At 36.7% G+C, this 14,200-nt stretch overlaps 1 protein-coding gene across 9 annotated transcripts in view; it reads right to left on the minus strand.

Annotated features, from left to right (window-relative positions):
- The window catches only part of MTSS1 (MTSS I-BAR domain containing 1), a 212,363-nt gene that overhangs the window by 7,729 nt on the left and 190,434 nt on the right, over positions 1 to 14,200 (minus strand). For 5 of the 9 annotated variants that reach the window (XM_031947179.1, XM_031947175.1, XM_031947180.1 and 2 more), the window contains 4 exons: positions 10,501 to 10,608; positions 9,208 to 9,305; positions 5,375 to 5,585; positions 20 to 139 (listed from right to left, as the gene is read on the minus strand). In XM_031947179.1, the coding sequence (XP_031803039.1) occupies positions 20 to 139; positions 5,375 to 5,585; positions 9,208 to 9,305; positions 10,501 to 10,608 (537 nt within the window). The remainder of the gene's footprint in view (positions 1 to 19; positions 140 to 5,374; positions 5,586 to 9,207; positions 9,306 to 10,500; positions 10,609 to 14,200) is intronic. The other 4 variants (XM_031947182.1, XM_031947177.1, XM_031947183.1 and 1 more) reach the window with 1 other exon arrangement.

Raw genomic sequence — 14,200 nt, forward strand, 5'->3', positions numbered from 1 at the left:
CCATACAAATATTTTTCACCTTCTCTGTGGAAGCCCAAGCCCCCATGGTGGAGCCTGAGCTGACTGAGGTGGGGGAACTGCACTCGCTCACTGATTGGCAGGTCTCTGAAGCTTCGGAAGAGGCTGAGCTGGACGAATTCTGTAGCATTGTCAGCGCCACGGCAACACAGCGGGAAAGAAAACACGAGAATCCAAAATACAGACCCCAAACGCACGCAGGAACAGGCCACAAGCCATAAAAAGGGTTTAAAAAAGCACGCACAGACAGACAAGACAGACAGACACGTAAGTACACACAAGAAGAGAGGAAGGATGAAAGAAGCAGAGGATTAGGGATTTTTTTTCTTTGCATCATTATATATGGCTTTTAAAGGTTTCTATAATGGTCAGTTGCTTTGAAAAGGCAAGCAAGGAATAGCAAGTCTGAGTCCTACCAGCCTTTCCTGGACACAATTCAAGGCCCCATGTTGGATTCAAACAAAAGGGCAACATCCCTATGGAAGCTTCTCCAAGGGAATCAGGACCTTGGACCTATCTCTGTTTCCCCTTTTACCCCCAGGGCATTCTTTATCTCTAGAAACCTGGCCAATCACTGGCTTTCTCTGCATGTTTAGGTTAGCCCAAACCAGCTAATAGCTGGTTTTCTTTCCCTAGTATATTTTAAGGAGTAGCAACAAACGGGTGATCCCTCAAGTGCACGTGCACACTGACTTCTGGAGCTCTCTTTGTACTAGGGGAGACCATTTCTCTAAACTGGCCACTCACCTGCACAATTCACATACACTGTGCATACCTGGGAAGGTTGTAGTCTATATAATAGAAAGGACAGTGAATATGGATCCAGAGGATCCAGGAGCAAAGGGCAGGGACTACATCACATGGTCCATGAACTAATTTTAATGTTTTTTAATATTCTGATAACTGTTATTTCAATATAATCTGTCTCCTTGGCAATCCTTGGTTTTAAAATTTAAAAATTTATTTAAAATATTTTAAATTTTCTAATATTCTGAGAAGACAAGACAAATTCCACCAGGTTGTCAAAGGGAATCCGTGGGGAAAAAAGATTAAGAACCCTCGAGATAGCTGATTTCTGAGGTCTTCTCCACTCTGTAATGGTAACCCTATTAATGCACAATTATAGGAAAGATGTCTCACTTGGGCAGAAGCCAGAAAGGGAACTTGACTTACTTTGTTTAATGTTTTTTAATATTCTGATAACTGTTATTTCAATATAATCTGTCTCCTTGGCAATCCTTGGTTTTAAAATTTAAAAATTTATTTAAAATATTTTAAATTTTCTAATATTCTGAGAAGACAAGACAAATTCCACCAGGTTGTCAAAGGGAATCCGTGGGGGAAAAAAGATTAAGAACCCTCGAGATAGCTGATTTCTGAGGTCTTCTCCACTCTGTAATGGTAACCCTATTAATGCACAATTATAGGAAAGATGTCTCACTTGGGCAGAAGCCAGAAAGGGAACTTGACTTACTTTGTTTAATGTTTTTTAATATTCTGATAACTGTTATTTCAATATAATCTGTCTCCTTGGCAATCCTTGGTTTTAAAATTTAAAAATTTATTTAAAATATTTTAAATTTTCTAATATTCTGAGAAGACAAGACAAATTCCACCAGGTTGTCAAAGGGAATCCGTGGGGAAAAAAGATTAAGAACCCTCGAGATAGCTGATTTCTGAGGTCTTCTCCACTCTGTAATGGTAACCCTATTAATGCACAATTATAGGAAAGATGTCTCACTTGGGCAGAAGCCAGAAAGGGAACTTGACTTGCTTTGTTTAAATCTTGTTCCCACTTAGGAAACCATATTTTTTTCATTAAACCTATGCTGTTTATGAGTCTAATTTCCACCAACATAGGTTTGTACCCTCACTCCCAGCATCTTTGCCTAAAGCATTCAAATACGGTTTGATCAGCAGCTTTTATGTCTCCTCCATCTATTCTTGATCTTGTAAAAATAAATTGATTTTGGCTGTCATAGGTACTGTTTTTTAAAGTGTATTTTCTATTCTTTTCTGTATTCCTTAATCCCTTAATAATTTGTTAAAATGAAAAAAATCTCATCCTAATCCACTGGACTGTCTCTAGTATCAGGAACTGAATCTAGTATTAGGAACTGAAAACCTAGTGAACGACACATGAAAGACATAAAATTGCTGTTTCTAGCTATTCTTACAATCTTAGGACACCGGCAGACTCTTGAGGAGGTGGAAAAGTTTTCATTGTCTTTAAACATACTATTTAACTCAGGAGATCCATGAAGCTCTGTAGCTTTCCTTGCCAAAAGATCACATGCAAATGGCCGGTGGGTTCAGTCTAGTCTGCCCTGACACTTTAAGGGGAAAAAATGATCCAGGTACAAGTCACCTTCCTTACAGAGTCAGGAGACCTGCTATTCCATCACAAACAAACTGTGTGACCACCTCCATAAAATGGGAATAATAGTGACACTACCTACTGCACAAGGGTATTAATAGGAAAGTTTGTAAATCTTAATGCATTCTAGGAATGAAAGTTACTATTATTATTATAATAATTATTATTGACTTTTGTTCATCTAGTTCAGATCCATTTTACTGGAAAAATAATTTGTGAGCAATTCTAAAACTCTAAGTTTAGTAAGAATAAGATATTTTTATCTGCTTATTTCTACCATTTCTTTACTTTTTTTTTTGGATTTGAGATCATTGTTATTAAAAAAAAAAAACTACCACCCTGATTTCTTGTTTTTGAAAAGTATTAACTTTAAACTTTAACTAGTTGCATTGTTATTAGGGAACATGTACTTCATTTGTAGGTTCATGTCTTTTTTGAGTGGGAGGATAAAAGTGCAGGGAAAGAAGATGAAGAATGGGGAGGAAATAGAAAACAAAAATCAAAGAATTTTAAAAGAAATGTCCAATTCAGATAATGCTAAATAAAGGAAAGAAATGTGCAAAATTCTCAGTATGTTTTACATCAATAATCGCTATATTTCAGTGGAAAACACCAAGGGCCTGTGATACTTAGTAGATGATTTATAAGATCCTATCTGTGACTGCTGAAATCTACCTGTTGGTAAGGCAGGAAATAGGATCAAGGTCAAAGAGCTGCCAACCACTGAAATAAAGGACAGGAGATAAAAGGAGAAAAGGCACAAGGGCTTTAAAGAAGAATGGTGGTATATTTAGGAAGCCAGATAGATCGAACTGCTAAGGAGACCTTATGGAGGAGCCTGATGTTGAGAACTGGGTGGTACCTGAGAGTGGCTTGGGGGAAATGTACACTTGGAATCAGAAAAACTGAGTAAGTAATTCCAGCTCAGCCACGGATTGTCTGTTGTGACCTTAATGAAGCAAATCATTTCCCTTTCATGGGCCCTTCCCTTCTGAGATTACTTTCCATCAATTCTCTATCTACATTTGTATGAATCTTGTTTACCTGCTGTTTTCCTCCACTCCCCAATTAAAACAGATTTTCCTCAAGTGTATCCTGACTTCCTCTTTATCTCAAATTCTGGGCACATATAAATAAATTCTTTACATCAATTCCTGATCCTCATTAAATTCTTTTTGATTGAGCTGACCTGAAAACTAACCAAGTGTCACTAACAGGAATTATCTGAGATACCTAGCTTTTAAATTTACTTTGATTCTTCCCAAAAGAGTTCTCTCTACTGAATCCCTAAACAATAATATTAGAAGCCATGATGTTCTATTTCAATTTGTTAGTCTTCAAAGGTAACACTCAAGGCCAATCATCCATGGCAAGGTAAGCGTGGGTGTTTGCGCATTTATTTTGCTCAAGCTCTGCTACACAATGCTATAAACAAAATTATGTCGACTGATTAAAAACAAACGCCAAATTACACTGCGCAGCAGAGCAGCCCCTTGAAAAATGTAAGAACCCCTTCATCGTTCTAGCCCAGCAGATTTTTCTGCCTGAGGGACATACACGTTGCTTCTTGTTGCACAGAGGAGGGAGAAAGCAGGACACTTGAGGAATAAAAGCCCAAATAGCACCAGCAATATACAGGCAGGCATTCTCTGCCAGGAGGAAAAAAAAGAGAATTCTAGACATTTTGACTCTTGACTTGAGGATAATTCTCCATGCTCCCAGAATGGAAAGAGTTAAGTATCATTACCAAAAATAACAGGAGAAAAATGGACAGCTGAGCATGGTTCAGGAAAAAAATGGGGGAGGGGGGGGAAAATGTATATTCAGGGTGTATTTTAAAGAAGGACTTATTCTAGGAGGTTGTTCAGGATAAGGAAAAAAATTTTCTAATTATTAGATAGGATGCCTTAGTAAGTGGAAAATTCTCTATCAAAGGAAAAATTTAAACAAAGGCTGGATGACAATTGTTGGGGAGTGTTGTAAAAATTTTAAAAACAATCTTGATATATATATATATAAACTAAGAGACCTGAGATTTTATGTAGAGTAGCTCTTATCTCCCCCCAGGACAAAAGGAGTTGCACGTACCAGTTTTTCATGAGCTGCTGAATAATAAAACTCATGAAAGCAAGTTAAATCTTGGATTCTGAATGATCAGATTTGGAAGATATAGTGGGTCTGAGCAAACAACATACTATGGATTAGAGAGTGTTGTGAGCCCGAGTTCTACTCTGCTGAATAGTTATGTACTACGAAGTGCGGAGCAAGAAGCAAATTTATCGATGCTCAGGGAGACAAAAGGGTGACATAAGAGCAGCAGCAAATTACCAGCCATGCACTGGAGACCAGTACAAATGCAGTCACCATGTCCATGTTGGAGGAACACAAGGTCCCCTAATCCAACTGCTGTGCAAACAAGAAAGTCCATCCCTTCCCTCCTCTCAGACTCAAGTGCTGATGATCCACTGAATAGTTAACAGCATAAAAGGCAAGAATTTCATGTTCTTTTAATGTTATAAGAATACTGTGCATATTTCAAAGATTCCTGGAATGGACAAAATTTCATAGAAGGCGAGCCAGGTGGACCAGAAAAGGAAGAGCCATATGAAGTGGTTCACACTGAATTTGGGACTGAATGGTATTCATAATTCATTCATCACCTGAGGGAATACTCGTGTTTATGAGGGTACCAAGACTGCTTCAATTCTAGCTGCCTACAATGGAGAGCTCCTGCCATCAGTTGGAAAAAATTTCCCCATTTACCCTCAGGAAAGGTGAGCGTAAATTCTATTTTTAAAAAAATATATATTTTAAGGGACAAAATACTTCTTACAACTTGAAGATAAGGAAGAAGCTTCCTAGATGAGGAAATATTTCTACTATGCCATGGAAAGGGTACAACGTTGGGTCCCAGGAATGATCAGGTCAGGATTCATTCACGTCTGCCCCCACCCATGTGGGGAGTGGGGACCACCTTACCTGGTTGGGAGTTTCCGGTGGCATTGGGGACGGTGATTTGGATTGGAAGGCATCCTGGGATATGAATCCCGAGTCATGGGAGGACACACTTGATAGCCTCATAGGAGCCTGCTGGGGCAGATTGGAGCTTCTGTAGCGATAATGTGAACTGGGGGAATGAGAGTGTGAGCCACTCGATCGGGAGTCACTGCTGTTCACGCTGTTTAGGCTGCTGTGAAGGACAGAATGGGAGACAGAAGGATTTGAGAAGATGCTGAAGGCAAAGGAGCTTGGATTAACATGAAGTTCTTTCTTTTTTTATTTATTTTAACTTTTTAAAAATTTATTTTTATTATTATTATTATTATTATTTTTTTTTTTTTACAAAGTTCTTTCTTAATACTTATCTAAATATCTAAACATTTCTGCCTCAAGTAGCAAAAGCCCGAAAAGCAAATGCAAAAGTCTGACTATGAAAAGCTATCCTGTTAGGATAAAGATGTGTCCAGACATCATGGAGAGAGCTGGTCCTAAAGCCAGAAGAATGAAATGTATGTCCCGTCTCTGACATATCGCAGCCATATGATCTCCAAGGTTACAAGTCGAAGAGAAGGCATCCACATGTACCAGTGGAGAGAAGAGACTCACCTAGAGATCCCTAGATCAATGAAAGCACAGCTCCAGTCTCTAAACCCCAGGCTATCCTGCCAGGGAGGACAGAAGGCATTTATGGATGAGGAGACTGGAGAAAATAAGACCCATTTCTTGATTCCTTTCATGGGGCACAGGTCAAGGAAGAACACTTGCTCATTAAGCTGACAGAAACCCGCTGAAGCATCAGGTCTAGAAGCTGGTGGTCTGAAAATTATTGTGCAGAAGCCCCGGAGTGGGGACCGACCACAAAGGCCACCCTGGCCCGCGTTTGTCTGCAGGTGGCGACTACCTGTGTGGTAAAAGGCAGCCTTTCCTGCCCATAAACTTGCCGTGTGGTCCACAAACTGCGAGTGTGTCTACATGTCTGATCTCAAAACTGTCTGTTTACCTGAGGGCTTTTGCCCTCATTGGCAGCGAAGACTCTAGGAGTTTTTGCCTTAAAAAGCCATGACTAGTAACCTTCCCAGAACTTCCTAAAACTTTGGGTCTTTTCAAGGTGATTCAACGTTTGTGATGGAAAGGGCCATCCACATGCAGAGAGAGAACTGTGGAGACTCAATGTGGATCAAAGTGTAGTATTTTCATTTTTTTCTTATTGTTTTGTTTTTTCTTTCTTGTGTTTTTTTTACCTTTTGATTTGATCTGATTTTTCTTGTGCAGCATGACAAATATGGAAATATATTTGAAGAATTGCAGCTATTTAACCTATCTCAGATTGCCTGCTGTCTTAGTGAGGGGGAAAAGGAGAAAAATTTGGAACATAAGGTTTTGTAAAGGTGATTGCTGAAAACTGTCTTTCCATGTATTTGGAAAAAATAAAATACTATTAAAAAAAGAAATTTACTAAAGACAATCATAGTCAATAGTGTCTTGGTCTTAGATACCACAAGACTGGATTCAAGTCTCATTTCTGACACATATTCAAACAATTTATTCATCTTCCAATTGTTCTAAGGAGGTCTCTAAAACCATAAATTGCAAAAAAAGGTATTGACTTACATTGATAGAATATTCTTCCATATAGTTCCCTGTTCTGATGAAATTAGAAATTCCAGTCCCTAGACCTATCCATTCCCATAGGGGAAAATGTTTTTGTTCCATTTTGGATGAAATAGTCTCAGTCTCAGGGTGGATTACAAAAAAAAAAGTTAAAGATCATGTTTAGTAGTCTATCCTAACAAAACTTTCAACCCCAAGACAACAATATAAAGTACTGCTGTAAGATTGCTTTCTCTTAGGCAGGAGAAAAATAGAAAAATAAATCCTTGTGAAAACATTTGTGGAGCCCAGATTCCTGGTACAAAATGCAAAGCTTGTGAAATCCTGATAGATTTTGTTTCCTTAAGTGCCAATGGGACTCCCTGACACAATGAGCTCTGGGAATAGACGTGGAAGCCCCCAATAGACAGATTTACAAAGTGTCCTTTCTCTCTGCTGCAACAATCAGTGGGCAGCCAATATTTCACTGGGACACATATAGAAAACATCCGATATGCTAGGGAAAAATAAATCTGAATGCAGTCCAAAATCTCAACTGGACACTGTTGCCAAAGGAATGCCAGCTGTGAGAGGAAGAAAAGCTTTAAGAAAAAAGAAACTATGAGTCTTTAGAGATGTCTTTCTCTCATCCTCCAAACAGAATTTGCATTATGAATTCTCTGACAATTAATTTGAATAGCTCAGAAATGCTATGATGTTGCTACACTCAAAAAAGTGGGGGCTAACATGGTGGTGAAAATGGACATTGTTAGATGCAAAGCTAACTGCTGCTGGAGGGGGTCATTACCATGATTCTACATTTCCTTCCAATCAACTAAAAGAGGGCATTTAGATGATGAAAATAAAGCATTCCCAGCAATCTCTCCCCAGGACACAGCTGATTCAGGAATTGCAGCATGATTTTCTATTCATATCAAGCCTTCAGGGAGAAAAAAAAAACCCATGTATTCATTTAAAAATTTAGTATTCTTGGCTTAAGGCTCTTTCTCCCTTATTGATAAACATTTCTGACTTGTCAAAAAATGAACCCCCCCCAAAACCCCAAAAAACAATCCCAAGGATAACATTCCTAACAAGTGATCATTCTGCCACTTACTTGTCTCCTGGACAACACAGCCATTGTGCTACTTATGTTCCTTTGAGACAAAAGCTACTTCCTTTAATATTATTTCAGGATATTGCATTGTTATATCTCTATGTATTAACATGTAATTTTGTGGTCCTGTGATCCCTATTCATGGATGCAAACTTCACTTGGAAGCAACAGCAAGAGTACTGAATTTGGAAGCGGATAACCTGGATTCAAATCCCCAACTTGGCCTTTTGTGCCAACTCAGGAAGAATCCAATATTCTCTTCTGTAAAATGAACAGAAAAATGATTTTTTCCAGCTCTAAATGTTTGCTCCCTCATACTATGACCTCATTGTATATGACTAGTTTTGGGGAAAAAAACCACTTGTATATAGATATGGGAAAATATAACCATATATAGGATTGGCTGATGTCTGGCTCTTAAAAGTAACCTAACCACTCACAGGGACTGTTCACTTGGCTAAGGAGAAAAGAGAACAAACACAGAAGTTCAAGTGTACAGAGATTTTTTTAAAAAGCCACAACAAGGTGACATCCAATGATGCATCCTTTCTCACACGGAAGGCAGAAAAATCAAGCAAGGGGATGGAATGCTAGCAAGCCGTTCTGCTGGAAGAAAATATTTTTGAAGACATGAGCTATTTCAGCAAATGCAATCAACACAAAACTATTTAGACTGTGATTATTTGGGCTAAATAAGTGACAAAGACAAAAGATATGCTCTTTTTACTTTTCCTGCCTGCCAGGTCATAGTAAAACCAACCAGTAAGTAATTCATCTCTTTATTTTATCATCTAGAATAGTAACTTGGTTACAAGTAACATAAAAGTAATAATTCACTTTAATAACATAACAAGCAAACAACCATAACGGGCAAATCTACACGTCTACTGCCAGATAATTAAGGGACAATGGAGTGTCTCTCTCTCTCTCTCTCTCTCTCTCTCTCTCTCTCTCTCTGTATATATACAGAGAGAGAGAGAGAGAGAGAGAGAGAGAGAGACAGAGACAGAGACAGAGAATAGATCGATTTTATATCGGTTCCTTATGAGCACTTGGAAAAACAAAGTCACTCTTTCTTAGAAATAAAATTTCCAAGTTCACTTACCTACAAACACTTGATTTTCTGGACATGGTTGTACTGGGAGAAGATGGAGGAGTCTGATATGACCAACTGTAATCAGAACCTTTCAAATCTAGAATTACCTATTAAAACAAAGCCCAAAAAAGTCCATTTAGTGAGCTAGGGGCACTGAAGAGACTTTTTCACTGCCAACTGAATACGGAATCTGTCAAATGTGAACACACATCAAAAACAGGTTTTCACCAGGAAAGAAAAGAAACATCTTTTTTTCCTTTCTTTTTTAATGGCTCACAAAAGTGACTGACATCACTTATTGTTGAGAAAAACTTAAAAATTAATGAGAGGGAGCCCAAGAAATAAGAAGCTATCCGTTTATACTGATGGAGATAAAAACTCAGAAAGGTTCAAAGGGTAGTATAAAACCACTTTGTCACCTCTTGCCCCCAATCATTTGGCGTTTTCTTAGAGAGTCTCCATGTGTCTTAACGATGTTCCAAGATTTGCTCTGGCATAGTAACAATTCAAATTAAATAGCTCCCACATGCTGCTTTTCACAAAAGAAAAAAATTTCAAACTTGACATGCAGTCAAAACATTCATTTCAACACTGAAAAAAGTGGAAAGCTGTACAGATTCCATGTGCATGTTTCTGATTTTTTTAAGCATTTAAAAAAAGACAAATGTGTTATAAAATAAGGACCGTTGGCTAATATCATCTCTGTCCTATTCTTAAAATTTTTTTTTTCAAAATAGCTTTAAATAGGAAAATTTCCAAATGTGCCCAGTTTTCTGAGACAGAAATGGTATTTAAAAAATCTGTAAGCATCAGACAACCAACATCATCTATAGTCTAGAGAATAAAATTAAACAGAATGGAAAGTAAAATACCTACAATCTTCTATTCTGAGTTGTAGCTTCATACTATGGCAACAGAAATTTGGCACATGAACAAAAGGCCAGAGTAGGATGGAGAGCACAGCGTCTAAATTAAGTCTTTCAAGACAGTGCAGTGGGAGCAGCATTGTAGCAACTCCTCTTGAGGTGTTAAGAGTCCCGAGTTCTGCCCAGTTCTACCACTTACCATTTATTTCTATATTTAAGCACCAATTAATTGTACTTAAGGCAATTAGTGCAAGTTTCTAAGAGGAGACTCAAAGCGGCCCAATACATTCTCCACATTTCTGTTCTGGCAGGGAAAAGGGTAAAAGCATTCTTCAGAGAAGAATGGCTGCCTTGGATGGCCAAGTTATTAAAAATAAGAACAGCATTAAAGAGCAGGTATCGCCTGATCTCTAAAGCCTTCTCCCAGGATGCTCACCTGTTCACTTGAGGATGGTAATTTGTGGGGATCCATGGTGAGGCTCTTTAGATCTTCAGATATGGTCTGGAGATGAGTTATTTCCCCTAACATGGAGATTTCTTCTTCCTGAAGTAATTAAAAAGCCATATCCTTTATATTATGCTCTTGAAGTCAAAGATCTTTTTTAGAACACAGGCCATATATATGCAATTTTCTTTCTCATCAAGGTAAACACAGTATATTTCATTACTAAATTACATACTAAGTTAAATGAACAAAAATGGATGAAAGAGATCCATATATCAGGCTAAATGATATAAAATAGATTTCATAGCAAAAAAAAAGTATTAGGAAAATTAAACACGTGTTAAAGTGGAAACAGCAAGAGATTGGATGTTAGGAGATCTTCATTGAAGTCCCAATTCTGCTACTTTTTAGCTTTGGGAATGAATGAATGAATGAATGAGCATTTAATAAGTGCTTGACATGCCAATTAATTAAGCTCTACAGTAAGTGCTAGGATTATAAATACAAAAGTCAAGATAGTCCTAACTCTAAATTGAGAGTACTGGGAGAAGATGGAGATGATATGACCAATTATACTCAGAGCCTTTCAAATCAAGGATTACCTAATTAAAAAAAAAAATCCATTTACTGAAGAGGAGAATTTTTTATTGCCAATTGAATACAGAAATCTATCAAAATTGAACACACGTCAAAAACAGGTTTTTACCAGAAAACCTGAGAAATAGAAATGGTGTTTAAAAAAATCTGTATGTTTCAAACAACCAGCATCATCTGTAGTTCATTGGATCCCATGATTCTCATATTTTAATAAGGGATTTGGCACACATAAGGGAGTGGTAGCCAAGAAAGAGCACTTTGAAGCAAAAAGTTACAAAGATGGAAACTTGGGGCAAATAATTTCACTACTCTGGTTATGGGATTACTGACCAATAGGGAAAGGTAGGATTTGATGGTCTCAAAGATCCTTTTAGATAAGAAATTCCTTTAAATTAATCCATAAAGATAAAAGGCAATTAGAAAAAAACCCCAATAAACAGTTTATGAATTAAGCATTTTAAAAGTAAGTATCATGTGCCAGACATTGTATTATAGGTAGTAGATATAAAGATAAAAGTGACAAAGTCTTTATCTTTAAGGAGTTTCTGTTCCAAACAATATGAAACAAAACATGAAAAAGAAAAAATTTAGGAGGAATGCAAGACTATACAATTAATGGACAATTGAGACCTTTATACCCAGATATCAGAATAATAGATCAAGAAGCTAATAAAGAGATTAATGCTAAAATTAGAGTAGAATGTAAAAATGAAGATTTGTAGAAGAAGAACACATATACTTTCTTTTCAATCAAGTGCTTCCAAGTTGATTATACCTTGGGACTCAAAAATGTCTTTACAGTAAAAATAAAATGGCACTAAAAATAGCATATTCTCAGCTTAAAGCTCAATAAAATAAGAACAAAAAAAGCACACACACACACACACACACCCAGAGTTAAAAAATACCCAAACACCTGCAAATTAATTAACATTGGCTTGAATAATATGCTTGAGCTAGGGTTTGAAATCCAGAATTAAATGATAAAATGTTTAAAACAGCAAAAAAAAATGTATAAATCTAATATATTTTAAATGTAGAAGACATTATTAAAGAAGTACTTGGAAAAAATTACTGTTCGCTGTTTGTTTTAATAAGAAAGCAAAAGAAAAATAACAAATAAGTCTCTACCTACACAAAAGGGAACAAAGTAATAAATCATAAGAAAGAAATGAAGGGGAGAGGGGAGACTGCAAAATGAAATAAAACAGACAAAATGACCAGACTATTTTTAAAAAAATGTGTTCTTAGAAAATGCTTGCAAAACTGACCAAATATTAGCTGAATTAAGAGAAGAGAGAGAAGAAACACAATCAAGATTAAAAAATGAACCAACCAATACGCCAAAAAGATTTTTTTTTAAAGGAGAAGGGAAGAATCTTATTTTTGGCTTTGTACTAACAAATCTATCCAAAGATGGCATTATTGGTATGACTTTAGTGCCATTTTGCATTTACTATGAAAACCTTTTTGGAGTTTTATCATTTAATCAATATAAGAATGTCAAGTACTGATAAGACCAGGAGATCCAATGAACTACTAAAATATAAGTGGCTCATAATAATAATTTGTTCAATCATTTTCAGTCACGTTTGATGCTTTGTGAGCCTACTTGGGGTTTTCTTGGCAAAGATACTGGAGTCATTTGCCATTTCCTTCTCTAGTTTATTTGACAGATGAAGTAAAATTACTATATTCTATATTATATTACTGCTAAAATATCAAAATAAAATTCAAATGAGTTAGCATGTAAAGTGCTTTTATGAACTTTAAGGTGCTTATATAAATGCTAGCTTATCAATATTATTTTTATATAATATTTATTATTCCATCTTTGAGTAGAAATAATCCTAAAGGTAAGTGATAGGAGAATAATCTGGAAAGAATAACTACATAGCAGTGATATTTGTAATAGGGAAAAACAAAATTAACATAAATGCACAATAATATTTAAGCAATACTGTTTCTAAAAACTCCCATTTCTATTGCTTTGTGTAATTTACAAAGTGCTTTCCTCACAGACATAACATAGCAAATCATATAATTATTAAAAACCACATGTATTGTATAAGACTGCCTGCCATCTAGGGAAAGGGGTGGAGGGAGGAAGGCGAAAAGTCGGAACAGAAGTGATTGCAAGGGACAACGTTGTAAAAAATTACCCTGGCATATTTTCTGTCAATAAAAAGTTATAATTTTTTTTTAAAAATCATGTGTATGAATACCCTATCTTCACACATGAAAATATACAAAGTATCAGCGGAAGGGATAAAAAAAAAATCAATGATCTGTGAACATAATGATTACAACTAGGTTAAAAATCATTTATGTGCAATTCCAATTTCCTGTGTTATGTTGTACAAATTATCTAGTTGACTTCTAACTCTTGAGATTCTAAGTTAATTAATGTGTGTGTATGTGCACACACACACACACACACACACACACGCGTGTATCTTTTAAGTGCCTACTGTGTGTCAGGCATTGTGTTAAGTGTTGGAGATACAATGCTATTGGTAATGTATCTTCTCCTCGCTCATTTAATAAATGGCTTCCATTACATCTCTAATTAAATGTTTTATTGACATCTCATTTTTTTATAATTTAGCCTCTTCCTATTCTTCCATTTTCCTGTCCTCTATGACCTAGCTCCAAAAACTTTCCCAAACACAAGACTCCGTCTCCCAGTGTCCTGGCTAGCCCCCATGCCTGGACTTCTGGGCCCCATCATCTACCTCTTAGCTTCCTCCAAGGTTCAGCTCCCATAACTGACCCAACCAATCCAGAGAGCAATTTGAAACTATGGCCAAAGGGCTTATAAAACTGGGTATCCCCATGGATCCAGCAATATCACTACTGGGTTTGGTTCCAAAGGGAGAAAAGGATCCACAAGTGCAAGAAATGTTTGCAGCAGCTCCTTTGTATTGGAAAATGAATGGCTGCCCATCAATTGGGGAACAGCTGAATCAGTTATAGTATATGAATGTAATATTATTCTTCCATAAAAAATGATTTTAGAAAAGCATGGAAAGAATGACATGAACTGATGCTGAGTGAAGTGAACAGGCCCAGAATAGTAACAGCAAGATTATGT

The sequence above is a fragment of the Sarcophilus harrisii genome, chromosome 1 (assembly GCF_902635505.1).
Source record: "Sarcophilus harrisii chromosome 1, mSarHar1.11, whole genome shotgun sequence".
NCBI lineage: Eukaryota > Metazoa > Chordata > Mammalia > Dasyuromorphia > Dasyuridae > Sarcophilus > Sarcophilus harrisii.